Source organism: Anoplopoma fimbria, chromosome 1 (genome assembly GCF_027596085.1).
Source record: "Anoplopoma fimbria isolate UVic2021 breed Golden Eagle Sablefish chromosome 1, Afim_UVic_2022, whole genome shotgun sequence".
NCBI classification, from domain to species: domain Eukaryota; kingdom Metazoa; phylum Chordata; class Actinopteri; order Perciformes; family Anoplopomatidae; genus Anoplopoma; species Anoplopoma fimbria.
Window position 1 is genome coordinate 8,171,719 of NC_072449.1, and position 24,345 is coordinate 8,196,063.

A 24,345-nucleotide genomic window follows, 5' to 3' on the forward strand; every position below is an offset into this window, starting at 1 on the left:
TTCTGGCACATTTTGATAGTGTGTAATGTGTATTTATTTTTGTATGTTGAATAAACTTTGTGCTATTCTATGATGCGTCTGTCAGAACTATTCATTCTCATACTTGTTTTTCTGCAGACTTGTCTCAGCTTTTGTGTTTAATCTTATGATCAAAGCGGCACCCAGCGACTGGCTGGCTCTAAATGTATTTCATAATTTTCATAATGTCCACTAGTGGGTTCTTCTGTGCACTAAAGCTATAATGTGGTGATGGAAACAGTTTTGATCCTTCCCTAACATATTTATTGGCTCTCTGATGCACTCTAGTGGAAAAGCTCTGCAGTACCACCAGGATGCACTAAACAGACGGAGCAAACTCCACCGACACCAGCAAGCAAAGAGAGCCATGTGTCTGATCTTATTCAGTATGTCCTAGTTTTGCAGCACAGGTTTGTGACATTTGTTTCAGTTTATGATCTGGCTCTGAATACAAATGTTTTCAAATCCAATGTGTTCTCAAATCGTTCAGACTTAAAGCAACACAATTTCACAATTAAACTGTATCTCGAAAATAAAACTCCTGCCAGCTGTGACATTCCCAAGTCAATTACAATAATCTGAGTATATTGAATTCATATTCCTCCACTTCAGGAATAAATGTTTAATGGTGTTTCGCTTGCAAACTTGAGACAACATATGAAATGTTTAAGGGATGCAATACAGAATATCCTAATTTAAAAGTGCCAAAATTGCTTAAATCATAGACATAGTAGTAAAATTATTGTCAATGCACTCTACTATAAACCCTGGAAAAAATGGCTGACGCAATTTATTTAAGGGGAATTTATTTTGCCTTTCTATGGCACAGCGTACATCACCATGTGTGATCCACGTGGTTCTCCACTGTTTATTCAAGGAGACACCCTCAACTGACACATCTCAAGCTTAAAATGTAATTGGACAAGAGATACCAAGAAGCACATTTTAAATTTTGTTTGCAATTGACATTTACAATATGTTGTCTGTGTGTAGTCCTTCAAATACAAAGGTAAAATCAGGCAAATGATGCAGTTAAACACACAAGCGTCACAGTTACTGCTGCTCTGTTCTTTAAACTGGAAAAGTTAAAATTACCCAAAATGTATGAACATGGTTTCATGCTTGCGAGAGTTAACTTAAATATATGGCTCTGTATTTTATCACTGTTCTACTGAGTATTCTCTGTAAAAAGAGCAACTTTCGGATGACTTACTAAAGCTGAGCTGCAGTCATCACTGCCCTATCCAAAATGTTGGTAATAAATGCAGATTGTTAGTACACATTGTTCATATGAACAGGTAATGATGCACAACAGTATAAAGCACAACAGACATTTAACATAGCTATAACAAAATGAGACATATCTCCAAAGAAAAAAACAATTGCATTAAAAGAGTTTTTCATTCACAGTTGGATTCTCCCGAGTCGCTGGGCTGACATCAGGGCTCTACAATTGCAAGTGCGAGTAAATGAGCTTAAAAAAAGTTCTTTGTCCATAAACTGACTGGCTATGTCACAGAAAATGTACAACTTTTCACAGAAATGATATGAAATCAACCATAATAATACAAAATAAAATATTTACAAGTGTGATTTCATTCCCTTGATGACATTTTGCAAATAGGACCCATTGCATGTAGTATACAGTATTTGACATTTCATTTCATTATAAGCACATCCTTTCAGTTCATTCAACTGGTTTTCTGTGGCAAGAAAATATATATTTATATATTTTTTATTTATAAAAGAAAGTTTAAAAAAAAGCAGCCTATGTATTATTCTAACTCAGAGCAAATTTAGTCAATGTTGGGCCTTTGGTTAACAAAATGTATTTGTATGTACAGCAAATGCAGCTTTCTTTTTACACAAATTACAACAAATGTATGTTTAGACAGTCTGAAAGGTTGTGAGAGCTTTACATTTATTTACTGTGAATGGGCCACGGCACCACCATCACAGGTAGAAACTGTATATGTACCATAAGCTGCCAGCTAGATACTTCAATTTTATTCAAATTGCACACAGCCATGGTCGCACCCTATTCAGTAGAGGATCAATGCAAACTGTAGTTTCATTGTCTTCTCTAACAACAGTGTTATATTTTTTGCTGCACAAAGGTTTCAAGCTTTATTATAATCCGTGCGGTACATTCCATCACTCTCATTGCCACTTCAGATGTGAATCTGTCGTTGGGAATCTGAGGAAACGGCAGGAGATCCGGATAGCGGGTTCTCAGGCTGTCCACACCATATCCTTCCAGGATCTGAACATCATTTGAAAGTCCTTTTAACTGGGGGTTGTACTCCTCCACTTTTTGAGCCAGAGCAGTCGGCTTCACATCTTTGTCAGACTTTCCTCTGACTGCATAGTCGGCAGCTATCAGTGCAAGTTTTGTGGCTAGGTAGCATTTGAAACAAACCCACTCATTAGCATTTTTATGTAGGTCATTCCGAGCAGCAGAGTAGTTTGCTCTTGCTTGTCTCAGCCATCTGCGGGCTTCCACCGGGTTTCCAACTGTCTTGAAAGTCGGGGGCACAAAGAAACGGTGGGAATGTGATGAACCTGCATAGCTTGGGTAATGTTCCCTGAAATGTTGCCGTTCTGACTTGTGATTTGTTGCTTCTTGGTTCCATGATGAATAAAACCTTTGATATGAGAACTTCTCTGACTGGAAGCGGGATGAAGTTGTGGAGAAGGATCTCCTGGAAGCTCTCTCTGTATTTTGCTGATCAGCCAGAGCCTGTTTCTCCATCCTGTTGATCTCGTTCTGTAAGTGCTTGAAGACTTCAGTGGCAATGTCCAAATTCTCTGCATTTTTGTCTGGATGCCACTTAAGATACAATCGGCGGATTATCTTCTTTCTCTCTGTCTCGGGAAGCTTCCAAGCTTGTTCAACTACTACGGTCAGTTCTTTCAGAATCTCAGGCAATGCATTAAGCTTGATCTTTTTTGGAGACTGTTTCTGAGAGGGGGTCGGAGGTTTTCCTTACCGGAAAAAGCAGGAGGGACCATTCGTGGGCCAGATGAACGACTGTTTGGGCTTGTAGGAGTTGATGGGGCACTGGTGTCTCGTGCATGGTTGCTTTCATCTTGTCTTGAGAATTTGTACAAGTCAAGGGAACTCACTATTTTGTACTCACTGTAACCAATGTCAATCTGGAAGCATTTTCCAAGGAAACTTGTGTCCACCTCATCTCTTTCTACTTCTTGAACAATGATGGCATATGTGTAGGTAGGCTGGTAGGACCCGTATATGTCTCCACCCTCAGAGTCGACAAGGTAGCCCACATACTCTCCTGGATAAAACACATTCATGGGATCCATGAGGAGTGTGTGATGTATCTCAGCTGGTATGGGCGTTCCAGGGAGCGGTAGCTCAAGTTTCGAAGGCTCTGTTGAGTCATACTTAACCCCAAGGTTGTCCAGCTTTTCTGTGATTCTGTAGATGTCATTGCAACCCAGCATGGCAATCAGATAGGATGTGTCAGATATCAAATTGTCTGTAGCAGACTTCAATGTCATTGCCAGTGCTAAGAGAAAATTGATGTCTTTGCTGTCTGAATGCTGGATGTAGAGGTGAATCACAGCTGTCCCATACCTTTTGAGGAAGGCGAGTGTTTCGCTGCGACTGTGTGGGATGGGGCTCGATCCTTTCACTCTTAATGTTGTTTGGAGTTTCTCAAAACAAGAAACCTTTAATCCTTCGCAAAGTGCTTTGCAGAGGCGTATGGCTTTGTCTTCATTCACAAGGAATGCATTGTCATTCTCATGTTTCATTATTCTGATCAGTCCTGTGATGAACTGCTCTGATGACAGCAACAGCTGAAGGCGGCCTTGAAGTGAGCAAAGAGCTCCAAACTGGCACATTCTTGGAGAATCCTCATCAAGTTGCTCTTCAAGAATGCTACTCAACAGTCTAGGCCTTAATTTTTGTGGAAGTAGCATGATCAGCTTTGTGTGGAAGGCGTGATCTTTGCCCAGATAGCACTGGCTCATGTCCACAAGCATCTGAACTCCAACATTACCCTGAATTCTGCTCTTGTAGTGTGGGGCATCATCAAACACCAAGCTATTGGATTTTGCTAATCGACCGTCATGACTTGGCATATAAAAAATCAAATCTTTGAGACTCTCGAGATCTTTGCGAATTTCCACGGGATCATTTTGGAGGGACTTGAACAATCCTGAAACAACTCTTTTCACTGTTCTCATTTCATTTGGATCAAGCTGTTTGCCCTCTGAACTTCTGTAAATCCGCGAAAGTACTTCAACATACTGTTTGATTGACACCACGTCTTCTGTACCAAGAAGTTTGAACAGTTGATGAAAGGTACCAAGTTCAAGAGGCAATTTGTACAAGTAGGGTTTGAAGTCAGATTCATTGTCCAAATTAATAACAACCTCTTCAGGTTTCAGCAATTTCCAGCCATCTTCAACCATGACAACAGCCACACCATATAGATGGTAACGGAAATCCCTTTTGTCTGCATTGAGAAACTCGTAGGTGGACCTTAAAACTTTGTTCCTTGTTTTCACCATTTCATCATCCGGATTGGATATGTTGCAGATGTTTTTGCAGTTACTTATGACTTTCTCCAATGGTGGATCCAAGTTGACGCCTAACAGGCTCAGCACATGGTCAAGTTGTTCCTGTCCAGTGAGAGTGTTACCTTCCTGGTCCTTTATGCTTGATGGTGTAGCTTTCTCTGGTAGAATTGGGCAAGATGTCCAAAGCAAGTGAATGATATCTGTTTGCTTGAATTTTGGATTTACCTGAGATCCACTGAAACGAATCAGAGGAATTGTACCACTCATCTCTTGGTACTGCGAATGAAGCTTGATGAGTTCTTTGGGGGCTCTCTCAGGACACAGGAATGGTATCATTGAGAGCTCCTTTAGAAAAGTACCCTGGAACAGGTCTGTCCTCTCTTTGAACATGTGGTTCAAGAGTACATCGACAATGGTTTGCACTTTGTCTTTGGACCAGCTCTCTGTTTGCGCTTTGATGCTGACCTCTTTTGCAAACTGAAGAACTTGCTGCTGTGACACTTGGTGCTTGAGACCAATATTTCTCAGAAAGGTTATCCATGAGGTGAGCAACAATGTCCCATTCTTGGGTTTTGACACTTGCTCAACTTTCTTAAAAAAGTCTCTTGGTATGAATGACTTTGCAGGTAACATAACTTCAAACACCTTTTCTGTCTCATCATAGAAAAACTTGGCTGGCCTGAGTCTGTTTGAGTAGTCATAGATGAACATCAGTCCCTCCAATTTCTCATAGAGCTGATTCTTCATCTCACATGATTCTTCCATTGACATAAGTCTCTCCTTCAAGTAGACAATGTGTTGAACTTTGGCATCATAGGAGAGACTCTCAAACTTTGGCAGGAGATGTTGAAGGTAGATTTCTAAGTCATCAATTGGCATGCAGCCAAGGAAGGTGTACAGGTCTTTCAGCTGCTGATTGTCAGCAAGAAAGGCAAAGGAGGCTGTATGAGCCCATTTGTCTATGTCCGCAGTGGGAATGCTTTTTGCAAGAACATAGTTTGTCCCATGGTTTGCAATGCTGATGTATCTCCCACTGACTGATTTAAAACATGGGAGGAGTTTTATGGTCTGTGCATCCTGTTGTGTGAGGTTAGCTAGGTTGCAGTTGAAATACAACAGAAGAGCCTCAAAGTCCTTGTCAGTCAGGTTTGCTGCTTTGAATGCAGATGTCTGGATAATGTACTCCACAGCCTTCAGAACACTTGATGGATTTTCAATGTTTGCTGTGTGTTGTGCCAGAAAAGGCATGATGGGATTCTCTTTGACACAGATTTTGTTCACTGCAAGCTGAATGCACCCTGCTTTCATTAGGGTGTGAAAGACTTTGTCATTTTGGCCATGTGGAAATATGGCTATGTTCATCAAACTCAGAGGTAAAAGCACATCATGTTCAGGAACAACAATCTTTTCTCTTGCCATGAATTTGATCCCAGGTAGCAAAGCCCAGTCTTTAAGAATGTCCAGCACTGTATCAAAACTGGGTTTGATGTCCACCTGATCCTCCTTTACAGCGATATTCTCACTGATGAAGTTCCACACACTCTTCAGCCAAGATTCACTTCCAAAGGTGTCTCTCCATTTAACAGGGATCTTTGTTCGATACTCTCTTGGAAGAACAGACCCCAGTAGGTCACCAAAGCAGCTGATGTCAAAGATCTTTGCAACTCCTGCCTTCAAAAGTATGTTGCTGTACCTGGTGTACAGTGTGTTCATGAACATCTCTTTCCTTGATGAGATTAGTTCATGATGTGTTGTCAGGAACTTTGGTCTCTTGGGGTCAAACACCTGAAGCATAGTGTCCATTGTTATCAACAGAGGCAAACCCTCAATTATGACTTCATCCACTTCTCTATCTTTGAAGCAGTAGTCAACTAGAAGCTTCAAGTTATGAACTAGCTTGTAGTTTGACTGTTGGAGACGACAGGGGAGTTTTCCAACATGGCAAGATGTGTCTGGTGATGAGAAAGTGTGAAGAAAGTTGCGGACATCCTCTGGGGTCACATAACTGACTGGTATCCCTGCATCTTCCAAACAGAAGTAGAGATTTGCTGTCTCATCGCAACTGTGAACCAGGTTGAAACCAATGTCCAGAAGCAAGGTTTTCAGCCTGTAAACATTTTCAGCCACAGATTTCCTTGAGGTGATGTTGTACTCTGTGTTTTTCAAGTGCTGAAGTTCATCTTGAAGCAGATTATCAAAAAAGGCTCTGCCTTTGTTTCCAGTGGATGTATTCACCCATGAAATGTAAATGGCAGAGTGCATGTCCGAGTTGTCCGCGTGTGCAGCTCTGACTACAGGCAGCAGACGCTTCATGTCAGAATGGATACAGCTGTACACTGCTTTAACCAGGCAGTACCAATCTGGCTGTATATCAAGTCTATTGACTGGGAAGAAGAACAGATATTTCCGCAATGTGTCTTTAACAACATGAAGCGGTGTTCCTTGTAGTACCGTCATGGTGGGATCAGGACCTGGGAAGTATCGGCGCTTTAGCTGAATCAGCAGCTCCACACAGGCAGGGGCTATCAGTGATGTCATCAAACTGTTATTCCAGTCACTCCTTACCCCCACTCCATTGTCATCTCTCCACAGGTTTCTTCTAGCAGAGTCCAGGGCAAAATGCCCATTGACATGAAAAGGCAAGCCAGTCTCCAGTGAAAGGGGAAGAAAGCAGAAAGCTCGGTGGGGTTTTTTGTAGTTGTGGCTTACACATGCAGCTACCCCTCCACGTGGAAATAGAGTTATGTCTTCATTTTTGTGAGCTGAGATCACACTTTTTGAGACATTTTCAATGTTAGGGAAGCCAGATCGGTTGCAGATCATCCATGTGGTCAAATTCCCATCATTATCCTCTATGTCCATTGTGTAGGTAATCTGTTGGACTGGGATAGCAGTGAGCTGCTTCTTTTTGGTCACACTATCAATGACTGAAGAATGAAACTGTTTGCGTTTCAGCCGATCACCATCTGTTATTTTGGCTGTCACAGAATAGAGCACTTTTAGTGCTCCAGATGCATGATCAATTTCACAGATGGATATTTTCTCCATGTGGTTGAGAAACATCAGAAGCTCTGCACCGTCAGTTTTTAGCTTATCCAGAAGGTTTTGCACCATTCTGTCTGACGCAGGGATAGAATTGATCTCTGATGTCTTTGCCATCTCCTTAGAGCGGATGGGGAACCTGAACATTGTGCTGCGTTCTAACTTAAAATGGACTCCCAAGTAAAGACTTAGAACATCTGAAAACTGAGATCTGAAGTCAGAGTCCAAGTCCCTGAACATTCTTCCAGGACTAATGGATGTAGCCCCAGGTGCATACTGTGCATGTGGATCAAAGATGCACAGAATGTCATTGTTTGAGATGAAGGATGGGCAGTCAGTGATGTGATAGACAGAGTTGAACCCTATGCCGTATTGACCGGTTTTGCCTGGATTGGCCTCTTTTGTTCCTCGTCCAAGGTTCTGTATACCTCTGACATCATCCTCTGTGAAAGGCTGGTTGTTATATACACAGAGGGCAGGGCCTTGCATTGGGATCCATTTATCATCAAAGATTCTGTCTGTGGGGTGTATCCTTGGATCAAAAACAAAGTAAATTTCCGTGGCTTTGGCATCATCTGCATTTTGGAGCAGCTCTTTAAGCATTTCTTTTTCTGATGGATAAGCATTGAGAATGCTTTTAATTCTGCTTGTGAGTTTTTCTTTCTGTCCAAACTCACTCCCAAGTGGACTGAAGCAGACATTTGAGGCATACCTCTCCAAAGCTTTGTGGCGTTTTGGGACTGCTCCTAATTTCACAGCAACCTCTCTTGGAATATCACCGTGACAGTACTTCACAGAAGAGTCTCTGACTTTGATCCAAGGGCAGTCATTGTAGCATAGGGATTTAGATGGCTGCAATGTCAGATTGGAGTCGGGTAATAGAATCCCACCAAAATTTGCTTGGCAGTATTCTTGGTTCTTGTCTCGTATCAAGCTCCATATTCCCTCACTTATAATTCTGCGACTCAACTGGAAGTTCTCCTCGGTGAGTACCATTCTCCCACATTCTTCCTTCACAGTTTCAAGAACAGTCAAGAAATCGTCAACTGTGAAGCTGGGCTGTACCCCAACATTTTCAAAGAGCTCGCGGCAGCTGTTTCTGTATTTGTTTGGGAGCTGATAAAGATGTGGAGATGCATCAAAGTTCAGGTGGAATGCAACTTTGAAGGGATTGACATATGTGTTCTCCACCAGGATGGAATTGAACCCTTTCAGTTCCTCAGTTATTTGTTCTTTGGCCTTCTCATCCTGAAGCATTTCCTCATGAAGGAACTTGTAACAGGCATTTGTTATGTTCTCCTGATACAATGTGACACCATCAAATGATTGAGACAGTTTCTTGAGTTGACTGATGACCAGTCCAACTGAGGGCTTCCTTATCAGACCAAGGCAGTCTTTCACAGCCAATGACATTGCACCGCAACCTTTGAAAGATGGAGAACTCTCATTCAAGATTGGCTTCATCAGACAAACTGTTTCCTGGTGTTCAGTTGTGAATAGTTCTCTAGCAGAGAACATTGTTGTTGGGGAAAATTTGTTCCCATGCCATGGCAGTGAAAAGCCTGCAGGTCTTGTCAGGAATGGAAGGAACTTGGTGTCGTGTAGCTTTTCCAAGAGCTCAGCTGCTCCAGGATCGCTCATCTTCAGTTTCTCATCGATGAGACTCAACACTATACTGCTACGAAAGCATGCAGCTGTGTGATCAGTTTCATTGAGATCGATAACAGATTGAGCACGTTCAATCAGGTCCTCCCATGACAGATCATCTTTGACCATGCCTAACTGCACTAGCTTCACTAAACACACAGGGTTTAGGTAGTCTTTAGAAGTGCCTTCAGGAAATCTTCCATCATCAGTGTTGTAGAGCTTAGCAACTCTTCCCTCAGGGTGAATAAGTCTGGAAGGTACAACTAGTTCCTTCTTGGGGCCACAGCATGGGATACAAGGAGTTTCCCTCAGGATTAATGCAAAATCTTCAAGTTTTTCATTCAAGACATAATGCACCAGGGGATCTCGAAGCTCTTTATCGATTTCCTGGATGTGAGGGAAAAAAACATCTGAAAAGAATTGCTTCTCTGTCACGGTGTTTTCCATCAACTTTCCTCTACATCCAGCATCATCAAATCCCTCCTTCACCCAGTCAGGTAGCTCAACAGCACAGAGGTTTTGTGAGCCACTCTTCTTCAGGTATTTCAAGAATATCTGGAAAGCAGCAGGACCAATGTCTGGCCTACAGAGTAAGGCATCATCAAGAAATCTGACGTATTTAATTGACACCCAGGTTTTGCCGTCTGAGAAAACCTTTGCATGCTCACCGTCACCTCCTTTGGCTATTTCTTGGTAGACACCCTGGCTGACAAGTGTGAAGTCATCATGCACCTGACTTGGATCTGGCCATGCTGCATAATAGCTGTAGTCGAGCAGTTCTTCATTTTCAGCCATTGAACGTAGCATTGTGAGGGCTGATAAATAAGCCTGGACAATTACATGTCTCATGAACACAGAGTTCCACTGTCCTTTGGTGTCTGTCTTCCAGATCTCTTTGCGGTTGGAAGTCACAGCAAAGCAGCCGTTAATGTGAACTGGTAAGCCTGTTTTGATTTTGAGAGGTAAGTAACAAAATACTTCTCCAATTGATGTGGTATTTGTCTTTACTGTCCATTTGCGATTCTCTTCTTCTGAGAGAAGAACAGCCACTCCGCCACAAGGTACTAGTCCAAGTCTTTTTCCACTATCACTGAGGGCAAACTTGAGTGCCTCAGTTACATCCATGCATGAGCAAATGAGCCAGTTGGTGACCTCGACTGCCTTTGCGGGCATTTCATCTGTGAGTCTTCTTGTCTGGATTCCTTTAGCAGCCATCTCAAAGTACTGGTTAGGATCTTCCTCTGGACCTCTGAACAGTGGCGAATGGAGATCGACAATGCGTTTGAACACGTTGTGAAACTCCTCCACCAAAACACGTATGATACAGCCAGACTTGGGAACATCAGAAGGTACCCTGTTGGTACTTGCAACTTTCTTCATAACCTTTGCTGCAGATTTTAAGATGCTCAGAGGGCCGTATGAGGATTTGGAAGACCACACACTTTTGTTGATGGTGACGACATCTTGTGCTCCTGCTGGATTTGGTTCCTCATATTTCAAATATTTCAAGACCATACTTCCGACATGCTGAGTAAACAGAATGAACCGATGGCCACATATGCTGAACTCATCAACCAGGGAATAGATGTCTGTGATGTTGTAGTATAGACTACTGATTTCACTTACTGAGGCTTCCTGCTCTGTTCTGAATGGGAGTCTGAACAGTGTACCGTTGTACTTGTATGGGGAGTCCTGAGCTAGAGGAAGCTGGCAATTGAAGACATTGATGAAAGGTTTGAACTGGTTGGGAAATTTTCTCAGCCTTTTCTGTTGTTTGCTCCAGTTGATTTTAATCCCCGGATTAGAACTGTCTCTGATGTGCTTGCTGATGTGATTGATGTTTGGATCAAACATGATCATGAACTCTCTGCTCATTATGATGGGGATATCAGTGATGTGATAAACTGAGTTGAAGCCCAGGCCAAACTTGCCAACTTTGTCTGCTTCACATCTCTTCACAGATCCACCTAACCTTGTGATGTTCAGAAAGTCAGCGTCTGAGAACACAGAGTTGTTGAAGGACCACAAGGAGGGCCCGTGGCAAACAATCATGCCAGGATCAAGGAGATTCTCTCGAATGTCAGGGTTTTTTCTCATGTCAATGAGGAAACTGCACTCTGTTGCACTTGCATCATCAGCATTCTGGAGTAGCTCTTTAAAAATGTCAGCTACTGATGGATATTCCTCCAAGATGTTCTTTATTCTCACTGTTAGAGGTTCTCGTTGGCCTGATTGTTCAAAGCCAAGGTTCTCTGGGTTTATCAACCTTGTGCTCAAACATGGCACCTTCAACCACTCTGCAGTTTTCATGGGGATGTCATCATGGACTAATATAATAGGCTCTGATGCATCCTCAAGTAAGTCATTCAAATCATCAACCTTGATGTCACAGTAGGTGCATTCATGAATGGGCTTCAATGCTAATTTGCTTGGGTCTTTGTAACAAAGAATCGGCACATGCATGTTAGTATCCACAGCTATCTGATTGCTGTTCAGCCATCTCAGGATGTTGACTAAAAGTAGAATATCATGTTTGCTTTCCTCCTTGGTAATCTCTCCTTTACATCTTTGTTGGATGGTGCTGATGACTTCAAACACATGGCTTGGCACGACTTCTTCAACTGAACCACAAAACTTGAACAGCTTGTGAAACTTTCTTATTGTCTTTGGCAGGGAGTACAGGTAAGGCTGCAAGTCCAGATCAGGGAGGGGCTTTAGGACTGTCTGGCCAGGTGATGAGAATGTCTTCCCCGTCCACACCCAATCAAAGAGAAGTGATTTCATTGCTTCTCTTGCGTCCTCAAGATGAGCCTGCATGAAACCGTATATCTCAAACAAGATCTGCTGGAATTGATACCAATCCTCTGTGGTGAATGCTTGAGATTTATGCCAATCATTCACTGCTTTTAGGTGCTGTAATACTTGATCCACCTGTGGCTCAAAGTTTAGTTTCAGTGCCTTCTTCATACCTGCCGATGTTTGTTCAACCAGTGCTACTGAAGATCCCACAAGCACTGCATGGGATATGTCACACATCTCTGACAAAGAGCAGATATTGAGATTGTCTCCAACCCAAGCAAGGGATTTTGGATAAGTTAGAGGTCTTTCCTTGCAGACAGGGACCCATTTCAGTTTTAGCAATGATGTCTGAGCATCAGCTGATTTAACCAGCTTGGTTTGTCTGTTAAGTATTTGCAGCAGTGTTTTGGCCTTCTTTATTATGAATTCCCAATCAGGCCCCTTGCTGCTTTGCAACTCCTCTATTTTCTTTGCCACTTTCAGTACATCTTTTTCACTGAGCTGTACTTCATTTCTTAGTCCCAGTTGTCTGAGTGAATGAAGAATATCAGGGGAAGACGTGAATGTACTTGTGGGAAACCTGGTTTTCTCTTCCATGTAGAACAGATTCTGTAGAATCTCCAGCTCAGGATCAAAAAGATCTGATGCTTTGACTGACTTTCCACAAGGCAACTGAATAAATGAAAGAGCAGAAAGCCATCGAATCACAGTTGAGTTTTCATTTTTTAGAAATGCCAGATGTTTAAGTGCCCAAAGCATGATCTGGGTTATCTCATCTGTTGTGTAGAACCCCAGCTCAATATCTTGAATAATCATCTTCAAACATTCAGTTGTTTTCACTTGTTGTACATTCAGCATCTTGATGAGGCGGATTGATTCTTCGTCACTACAATCCACAAGATTGACAGATAATTTCACATCTGGTGGATACTTGGCTCTGTGATGTAAAGCTCTAGCTCCTCTCAGTGATGTAAATGTTGAGGAACCTTCAGAGAAGGTCCCCACTTTCTCGAAGATGGAAAGCTCCAGCAGGGTATGCCTTTCCCTCTCTGTAATGTCAGACAGTCCTGCAAGAAAGTTTCTGAGCGCAATCTTCTCTTTGACTGAGAAAGAAGAGACTAAGCCGGATAATCGTTGTGTTGGTATTCTATCCATAATTTGCAGAAGCAAACCAGGAGAGGAAGAATGGATGAAATTCTTCAGCAGAGGGTGCTGCAAACATGAATCCAGCTTTTTTATCACTACTCCTCCGAGCTTTTCCATGATGTCAAGAAGGTTTTCAGAGAGCGGCGCCTCTTCCTCATCCACAAGAATTATGGGTGATGGAGTTTTGAGACGTAGAAGTTTAACTACGTCCATGCTTTCCTCAAGTGGCACAAGTGGGATTAAAGGCAGGTCTTCAAAGGTACTTAGGTCCTCAGCAAAATGTATATAGAGATGCTTCCAAATCATCTTCAGCCAGGAAACCATAGGATGTTTCAACGCTCTGTTTCCAGGTTCCCATTGGACAATGAAGTCTCTAGATAGCCAGGCTGTAGATAGGATCTCCTTGATGAGTCGAGCTGATCGTTCAGGGTTCAGCATTTGTAGCTGAGTGCAGGGTCTTCCTGTTCAAAGAACAAGGGAAAAAATGATATTAGCCTCAGCTATTATTTTACAAGTAAATGTTAGCTATCAAAACTGACGTCAGGTTTGTGGTTGTGCTTGCACAATGCAGCAGTCTGAAGATGAAAGTTCAAGTGTCAAAATTGTCTTAACAATCCACTAAATCAGTTTCTAGACATATTGGAGAGCACATTGCACAAACAAATTAACTTTTCATTTTAGTTTGTTAAAAACGACAATTAATTATTTATATACTCATACTCAAAATTCAAGACTTATATTGCAGCACACATTGGTGATGCAAACATGCTTGTACAAACCATGTTCTTTATACCCATACACACAGTTCAATGTTGAATGTATACTAAAATCTTGTCAATCTTGAATGCATTTATATCATTTCAGTTAAGGGGAAACCATTTCTCAAAGACATACATACCTAGAAAAAACACAGCAAGTCATAACGTGCTGTAAATCTGGGAGTTTTTCTGATCGCAGTAACCGTCATGCTTATTTACAGTCATGCATTAGTTTAAGGTATTGTTATTATTATTATTATTAGGTTATATTTCACACACTTCAAAAACATACCTGAACAGCCCCAAAGATATTGTTGTACTGTAATTGAAATGGCACAGTTTTTAGAGTTCTAGTTTCTCTGTCTTATGTGAATTTAAAAATATATATAATGATGTCTTTCAGCATCAGCATAGAATGATTAATTGTTTTAGCCTGTCTGAAGCTAATTTACAGTTTGGGGAAAAAGTTGTTGCAGAGAGTGAGACATGAGTGGAGAGGGGGAGGTCAGAGGATCTGAGTCCAAAGTGGTACTTTAACATCATCAACAGGGGTGAGCAGCAGAGTAAGATTTCTGTACACACCATTAATAACTGTACAAAAATGGAGTTGCAATACTACACTTCTTAAGAAATTTAGAGTCCACATTACTATAGTTAAATGTTAAATTACAAAAGGTTCTGTCTTTCATCTTGGGAAAGGACAAAGCTGTTACTCAGCATATTTCCTCTGCCTGGCTCACTGCCTTTTTGAGTGTGAGTGGACTCAGGATCTGATCCTGTTGGTCGTGTGGAATGTCTGTGTAGCACAAAAACAACTCTTCCATGAATCCGCATGCTCACTCCCTAGTTCCCTCTCTGCCTCTCACTCCTAAATGATCTATTAGCAGTGACTATAAAGGCCTGCTGGCACTGCAAGAGAGTAAAGTGACCAAGCGTTGCTACAACATGGCTGAACCCAGATAACCCACAAAGTCATCACAAGTACATTTTATATTTAACCATAAATTATATGTGGTTCAGTGCCCCTAAATGCTGTCAAATTAATCACAGCTTTACTGACAGATAGTCATTTTAAGATTACAAATAAATTGGTCAAAGTATTTTACAATATACAATATCACTGTTTGGGACCAAGGTTATTTATGTTGAAAAGATATGTTAAATTACCTCTGCTTTTGGCTGCTTTCATCAAAGTGTCCATTACTAAAGGTTTAATGCTCTCCAATAGGAACCGACCTTCAAGTCCTGGATACAGAGAACTTAGGACAAAGCAAAAGGAAAAAAAGGTTAGAATATTTTACAAACTCAATTCTAAGTACGTGTTTTAATGTTGAACCCTTTCCATATACAACAGTTGATGCTGTCATCGATCTTGTCAGAATCAGTATATCTGGATCTAGTTGGTTTAAAAGAGCCAAATGTACTGTTTGTGCACAAAAAGGACACTCAGATAGAACTACTATTTTGTATTGATTCCACCTTTTACAATAATTTTGAAGTCAAGGTAAATGCACATTAAGAGGAGACTTAAGTATTGAGGTAATTTAGACACAAATTGCAACAACTTGGTAGTGAAAATACAATATTTTACTTTAAATCTACCTGGGGTATTCTTCAGATGCAATGTAAATGGAATCTTTTTCACCGACAGAAGACGAAAACGTTGTAAATGTCTCATCTTGCAGCGGCAGGAGCTCCAGTCCTATGAGGTCACTGTAATTGCCGTCACTAAGCGCATACTCCAGCAGCAGCAACTTCTGCTGCGAGGGACCTTTGTGTTTGTACTTCCTGATCACCTGCCGCAACAGAGATGGAGTCACTTTCTTTACTTCAGTGGACTCAATCATGCAGGCAGCCAAGACAAAGTCCGCGGCAGCAGGCAACTTTGCCACCTGCGTTCCTGAGCTTTGGAGGTAGTTGATCACAGTCTCGGAAATGTCCTCGTCTGTGTTTAGCTCTGAGAACACAGCCTGGTCCGCCCGGATCCAGCTCTCACTGAGGGAATAGATGACCTGCTGTTTTAGCAAGTCGTGAAACAGCGGCTGGAGGATGGGTTTCCAGCGGGACTTGACCCGCTTAGGATCTGGCCAGGCCCCATAGGTCCCTGTAGGTGATAATGGAAAGTCTTGGTCCTTTTTTGTCTGTACCCTTTTGATAGCCTCAGTGATGAGCATGAAGTAAGCCTTAGGGATGACAGTGATTATAAGCAGCTCATTCCACAAGGCCGCTGGATCCCTCCACTGGTCCACTTCCCGCCACTTGATACTCCTACGGTTGTCTGTGAGGCCAAAGAAGCCACTGACATGCACTGGAAGACCTGTCTCACTCTCCTCGCCAGGGGGAAGAGGAAGGAAGCAAAAAGCTCGTCCTGAGAAGCCTGATGTGGCACCTTGGTCTTCTTTATTGATCACAGTAAGAGGCAGAGCTATTCCAATGGTGGGCATGAACTTCAAATCATCTGCCAGAGAGTCCAACTCAGCACACATTCCTCTGCCCCCAACTCCATTACAAACCAGCCACGTCATTCTCTGAGCCTCTTTTGCTGTTTCATCCTGAGTCTCTATGTTGACCTGGTAAGTGACGCACATGATGGTAGAGCTGGGAACCCCATTGCTGTAGCTGTCTATAGCCTGACCCAGTTCCTTCAGTGCGTTTGGTCTTTCTAACTTATCATCAGTATTCTCTGTTGCTGTGACCTGAAACAACATGCGCTCAGTACCATCAGACTCGCGCACATGCAAGGAGATCTTCTGAACACTCTTGAGGAAGAGGAGGACTGTGTCTGCATCTGCTTTGAAAGACTCAAAGAGCTCCAAAACCTTTTCTTTGTTGTAAATGTTGCCGCTGAGCTGGGAGGGTTTCAGGCGAAGCGGGAAGCGGAATAATGTTCCAGGAAAGCTGCCATCCTTAATGGTTTCCTCAGAGCTCCCAAATATCCCACGGTAGGGAGTAAACTGGTCAGCAAGTTCTGTGATCTCCTTAATGTCGGTCTTCAAGTTCCAACACTGCCCGGACTCATGCACACCAAACAGGGTCTGGTGAGGGTCCAGCATGGCAATCTGGTCTCCACTAAATATACTGGGAGCATCTAAGAAGTAAGAAAAAAAACCAAAAAAACATCAATATAACAAATATCAATCAAGTACTATTTATAACACTCTAGAATTAAGAACACATTTAGTGTTCTTAATTCTAAAGTGTAATAAATAGTACTTTAATTTAGAGCTGCAACAATTGACAGTGTCATTTCAGGTAATTCTTTAAGCAAAATGAAAAGATTTTCCCCGCTCCAGCTTTTCCAATGTCAGGATTCGCTGCTTTTTTGTGTGTTCTATATCATTTTAACACTATTTCTGGGGGGGAAAAACACGACATTTGAAGATGACACCCTGGAATCTTGAAAATTGTGATGGGCCGTTTTTTTTTCAAATGTTGTCATGTTTCCAAATATTAAAGTTGCATCCCTACTTTATTTTACCATTAAAAATAAGAACAGCTTTCTTTTAAAAAGTTGTTTGCTTTTGAATATCTTTAAGTATTTATATACCAGGATTTAAATGTGCTAAACTCAAAATTCAGAGCATTAATACAGCTGCAAGTAAATATTTGCTATGTAAAGATATAGTGGAATAATTGCATCCTGAGCAAAGAAGGAAGAAATACTCCCTCTTTGTGTTGCTGGTTGAACCTCTGTGTGCTTTGTTTACGTAGCTAGTCCGGCTATGTTAGTGCATGTGAGACCCAGTGTGAACGTCAAAATGGCTAGCTAATAACCGCCGCACTGGTCTCATATGGCGGCTAGCTCTGAAAACCCTGTAACATTGTTAACTGTCAGCACCGTTGCCTTTGTTTGCCCTTAATGCTGTCAGCATTGTTAGCTGTGAGCTGCCGGCTCAGCCGTCCACATCTAGAGAGCCGTGTCAATAACAGATATGCTCTGAATTTGGAATATATTTGGAATTGTTGCACAACTTGGAAACTTTGATAATGTTTTAATTAGAACTGTCTTTTCTATCTGAAAAATGTATGGATATTCATATTAGTAATATACAATGCATTTTGGTAGTCATTTTGCCTAACTGGCACAGTACTGGCCTGTAATATGGTACACAGAATTGAAGCCAATCCCAAATCGCCCGACTTTCAAAGGATCCTCTCTCTTCCTGCTCCTCGCAATTTCCTGAATCCCGTTCCAGTCTTCCTCTGTGAACACAGCATCATTGTAGACATACAATGCCGTCCCTGTAATACAATGAGTGAAAACCAGGTCAGCATCAAGTTCATATGACAATCATAAATACATATACAGTAAAGGTACAGTTTATAATGTATTTCAATAATCCCTGTCATGAATATGTTTGTGTTTTCCATTTTCTTTGTTAACAGGGAAGTCGGAGCAGAGGATCCGCTACCGAGCACCTGCTTAAGGATACTCACGGTTAGCAGGACAGATTCATACAAACACAAGAACTTTAACAACCAACCTTGATGCTGAGCAATGTCAGGTGACCAGAGGGACTCCACTCCGTACTCCGTCTCATCGTACATGAACTTGACTTCTGTGGCTCCGGCATCCTCTGCATTTTGAATCAACTCCTACAAAATAGAACACAGCAAATATATGCATTTTATTGAGGTTTTAGGAAATGTAATGTGCACAATGAGGTCAGATTATAAAACCTTAGAGTAAAATTAACACATTATTAGAGAGGACAGCCCCAGCGGGACCTCAGCCCTTCATCCTGGCAGTATTTTTACTATGTACATTAATAGCTAACGCCAGCAAGTAAAGCCAAAGAAAACAACTATGCCTTTTATTTTGAGCAAGCTTGACGTATTTTCTCAACCACATGACATCAGCCTTTGCTTAAGGTAAAACCTCAACCACAGCCTATTAACACAACAACTAAAAGAGAGCAATTGTACGAAGAATAAAAACTCTAATGTTTTTGAGTTTATTGCTTCAGGCTAACATCCACAAAATGATGCTAAATGTAATTGATTTCTGTGTAAAAAGGAATATAATAATGTTGCATGACACTTACTTTTAGAATCTGTCCACCTTCAGGGTACCTCCTCAGAATATCTTTCAAAAATTCGACTAGCGGTGGTGTAGTCTGTCCAAACCTCCCTGTAAAAAACAAGCTGTGTCAGCCTCACTGTTGTAAAAAGATGTCATTTTGCAGAGATGTTGTGGTTTTAATCCTACCTCCCCCTTTAAGGCCTCTTCCCTCGAGTGTGACTGATACTTCTGGGCTTCCAGGAGGCACCAAGGTCCCGATCTGCACGCTGTCATCCAGCTAGGAAGGTAGGATGTGGAGACAACTCATAATTTAACATACCACTAAAAAAATGTATTGAGGAAAACATTTCAACTGTCTGGTCTATTATATTGAGAAAATGTAACAACAAATCAGGTACTGACTCAACAAAAACAAAATGCAAAGCTCTGCAATTTATCAATGTTATTGCTTTCGGAGACTGTGACTAACTGCCCTTCACTTTGTGTCTGAAAGATTTAATGAATGATGAACAAATTACTTCTGCCATAAACTATTTTATTACTCAATGCCCTCAAGAAACAGTCTGAAAACCAACTGGAACTGACTCATATTTATGACAACTATTAACAGACTTGAAGTTGTCCTCTCTTAAAAATGAATGCATCATCATCAGTCTCTCACTCCAGCAAACAGTCATTATTGCACGCGTTAGTGTGATAGACAATCTTTGCCTGGTGCATCATTCAGAATCAATGCAGCAGGGAGCCAGAGCTGGCACGAGGCCTAACACTGCTGCTCCAGCCTTTTCAGGCTTTTCAAGGTGACATTGTGACCTCACTGCACTCAGCAATCTTTGTACATCTGCATGCAGTCTGGCAAACTGAGCTCCGGATAAGCAAATCTCTCGGTCATCATCCTCATCATGGTCACTGCACCGTGCCACGATCATTTGTACAATTCAGGAGAAAGGATTTTAAGTCTTAAATGTCATATTAATATTTAATTTGGGAAACGTAGAGCTAGAAGACGAGCTGTATTCTTGTCTGAACTTGTCAAAGACGTGTGAGAAACACATTGATATTGGTGGAAATGTGTGCACACAGAACTTACTTAGACTTAGAATCAGCATTATAATTGAATATCAAAATGAGCATGTTTTGTGCATTCAACAATCATCTAGAGAGCAGGGTGCTTTGGTTGTACATCTCTCTCTCTATCTTAACAAAGATATATAGTGTATAGTGTCATTTATGGTAGTGTATTACCTCATTTGGCAACTGGACCTAATGTTTTATTTCCTTTGAGAGAAGCGGAAGACAGACATTTAGATTGAAGAATGCTTTCGTAGACAGATAATAAGCTAAACTTGCATTTATGTTTCTCCTAAAAGGCATACCACTCCTCTGCTAAGTACAGTGTCTGGCAAAGGGCCTCCTCGATCAGACCTCTGAACATTTGTGTTGCATTAGGCAAAACAGGAAGGCCACTTGATATTTAAGCAATGGAAATCTTTTTCATATATTTTTTTTTTCTAGGAAACAGTTCACATTATATAATACTTACAGTACTTACAAGATTTAAATTCCTTTTATTTAAAAAGTCTTAGCTCTATTGAAGGACCTACCCCTGTGGTGTATGTGGTATTAGTGTGTAGGTGTGGCTTGCAGCTAATTTCTGCATATGAGATCGGGGGGGCAGTAGAGCACTGACCACCACCTGGTGCTTTCAATCAGCTGCTAAACCCCAAAACAGGGGATCAACTCAAGTTATGTTAGGCCATACTATGACACACAATACATGTATCTGCCACAAAAGTAACAAACTAATCATATTAACACCATCTGTTTGATCCAAAATAAGACTTTTATTGTAACAAAGACCTTCATTTATAAAACAGTATAAATAATTGACATATATATGTTTATTGTATCTTTAAAAGTATACCATTTCAGGGTAGAAGTAATAAAAATAAATTTCAAATGTTGAGAATTATTTTTGAGATGTACATTAGCTTTTGTTTGTACTTGAATTATTTTGTTTCTATGCTAATAAGGCAGTTATTAAACTGTTTTATTTTGTTATATACACTGTGACGATGAGGTGCCTAGTCATGTTGCCTACAGTATGAGTCAGATCATTTGACTGCAGTCATTTGAGCTGATTATGCGTTCAGTACAACTGCATTACTCTGTAGGAATCGAACACAAACCCGCAGTTAAGATAAGATAAGAAAAGATAGATAGATAGATAATTATGACCATCACTGAGCTCAAATCAGTCATACGATGAATAACAACACCAAAAGGATTAAATTAATTTTTCACAACAACAACAAATTAAACCAGTGGGGGAAATTTGGCTCACAGCAACTAAACAATGACGGCACTGTTACTGGTTTAGGTCAATATCCTGCAGTAATGGCAAGGGGCCATTAAAATAGATGTTTTCTGCTGCTCGTGATTATCTACCATCAGAGAAAGAATCCTCAGTTACTCCTTTTCTCTGTGTGTGTTATCGGTAAAATGTGACAGAACCACAGAACAGCAAGTAAACCAAATAGCCAATAAGAATTCAAATTATGTTACATTTACAATCCACAAACTGGATAAAGGCAAAATTATACACTTTTATAAAATTTCTTGCAACAAAGAATGACAACAATGTAAAACATTTACCCAACTCTGACTGGGAGAGGATCCCGACGTATCTACAGACTTAATTATGGTCAATTTCAAAACCTAGATTTCTATGATTTGTCTTTGGTTTGGACTTAAAGGCAACGCTACTTTCCAATGTTTTTCTTTGATCTACCATCATGTACTTTTTGTGACTTAAAACAGTTCAGCAAAGCCTTCCAGTACATACCCAAACAATGACCAAGCAGCCCAAAATAATTATCAACTAATAACCATTCTACTAGATAATTTGGATCTGTTTGTGTTGTGATGAATTGGCTATACCATTCCTACCTGAAGAAAATTATCAGTGGCACATTTTGGCATGTGCAAGTATTATATTTACTCTGTTGTTATAGGTTAAAAAAACATACCAGTTTCCCATTGTGAGTAAGCCGTTGCTCTTTGACAGGCAGGTCAGTCTCCTCGTAGAGCAACTGTTTGACATCTTCAACAGATGTCGAGGGAGAGACCTGGTAGGACCTCTGGCCAATGTACTCATGACGAACTGTCACCCGCGGCAACCTAAAAAATAGAGCCAGAAATTAGTAACAAAAATTGTTCATTTGATCTTGACAGTAGAGACACACATAAGAAACTTAGGGAGAAATAGGGGTATGTAATGCAACAGAGGATGATGCAGTTATATGATATGTGTCTTGACCACTAAGCTACCGGGACCCCATAATGATTGAATGCTTTTGCACTTCTGTAGATGCAGTCATCCGTGCATGAAAATATATTTATAAATCTTTTTGTCAAAATTGAAATGGACCACTTGAATGAAATCCTTGATTTTTTTTCTGTTGTTTAGAGCGCTCCGTTATGCATGGATTGACTACGTAGTCACTGTAGTTTAATAGCAGAGAAAGGGGGGTCAAAGATCAAATTTGATCTAAACTCTTTAGGACCAGAGAGTCTTGCTTACAGTCATTATTGATCAAGGTTCAGGTTATGAAGAAACATGAGAATTTAAACCTCACCAGCTCCATCTGTCAATGGTCCATTAGTGCCATTCAGGCATCTGTATTAGGCTCTAGATTTTGTTTCTAGAACATTAACTAGTATACCTTCACCTACACCCTGCAGCTTTACTGCACTGAAGTACTAGAGGGTGAAGTAAATCCTTTAAGAAAATTGATTGATACCCTTAAGAGAGCTGTACTGTTTCCCATCAGTGACCCATACTTGGGCTACCTCCGCCTCTAGAATGGACCGTGATGCTATTTAAGGTGACAACACGGGTGTTTTACTTATGTAAGGGAAACGCACAAGTTAGCCTGTCCACACATTAACAGCAATAAAGCAAAAAATATTCTTGCTTATTCAGCAGCAGGGCACTGGACCCACGCAGCCAAGTCCACAGTGGTGCATTCACTGGAGCTGAAGTGGGTGTGGCAGCACAGGATGTTCGAAAAGCAGCCCATAATAAACAATACTGGACCAGTAATACAGATTTATGGTGTGATGATGGATACAGACTGACACAATGCAGCAGTGAGCCTGGAAAGATGTTGTTATTGTCTTTTTTGTCAGATCAGCTGTGGATGAACCTGAACAGTGTTTAACATGAATCATGCTTGTAATGTTATCAGCTTTATTTAAAAGGTTAAAAACATACCATGGGTCTGGACAGTTGGTCATCTCGTTGCCTCTGTGTGTCCCAGCACATGCACAAACATCGGACTATCTTCTGCACCGGGCGCAGGAATACTCCACCCGGTAAACGACTGTCGCAAAACAAGAACCCTGTTATTTTCCCCTAAAAACACCTGCTTGGCTCTTTTAAACCTTGTGATAAATACATAGCATCCCTTTTTTTAATGATGCATACGACACAAAAGGACACATTGAATCATTATGTTGCTGTGACTGAGGCTAAGAGGCTTTCTTTTCAGCCTCTTTATGGTGCGTAAACCCAATAAACCCCACTCACTTGAGTCCGTCCAGTGCGCACCGTTATCGGTCCTCTCCAAAAGCTGATTCATTTCCCGACAGGCTGTGTTCCTGGAAACAACAACAACAACAATAGCCAGTGACATGGCCAATTAACCCCCCAACAACATACTGACTCCTTCAAAGGAGATGTTCTAATAATAATGAATTACAGTGCGTGTGAGAGAGCAAAGGACGGAGCGAGAGCGTTCACTCCCGGTTACTTCCGAGTTGTCGTAAATCCCGACAGGCGCACTGGTTCTGCTCTTAAACTTCCTCTTGCCTTCACGTTTGGAGTCCACAAATGTTTATCAATGAAACTACTTAATATGTTTTTCTTTTTAGATGTTTATTTCGTATTTTACAAGCATCTGGTACCTCTGGAATGGAATGGAGACTGGTGAGAGACAACATTTTGTTTCGCGCATGCGTGGTAATTTACTGGTGTATCACTCTTGTTTATTCAAAACCATTCTTGTAAGTATTAACTGCTGCATACTTTATCTTTTAGTTTTAGATACCCTACTAACTATGTCAGTACAGTAGCGTATACATGGTGCGAGTTCATCTTTAGCTCAGTTAATGGCACAAGTCTGCAGAGACTGTGAAGAATCAAAGAGCTCTCCATCTGTCCCATTCAACCAGCCCAGTGGTCCGGAAGTTAAACTATTGATAAGTGAGTTAGTTGGAGTACATCCAAGGTTTGGGTGGGCTGGAACCATCCGTTAAAACAAAGAGCATCTGTGATGAGAGGGTCAGCTTGATTAATTCAAT

General features: G+C 41.2%; 1 protein-coding gene across 1 annotated transcript; it reads right to left on the reverse strand.

The window, feature by feature from the left end:
• Positions 1 to 1,628: 1,628 nt before the first annotated feature.
• Positions 1,629 to 23,280, reverse strand: sacs (sacsin molecular chaperone). Its single transcript, XM_054601118.1, is given in 10 exon segments — positions 1,629 to 2,985; positions 2,988 to 13,661; positions 15,126 to 15,217; positions 15,561 to 17,046; positions 18,054 to 18,200; positions 18,443 to 18,554; positions 19,004 to 19,089; positions 19,168 to 19,258; positions 22,011 to 22,161; positions 23,258 to 23,280. Coding segments are annotated over 10 exon segments (13,734 nt in total). The 3' UTR covers positions 1,629 to 2,113.
• Between the last annotated feature and the right edge of the window lie 1,065 nt (positions 23,281 to 24,345).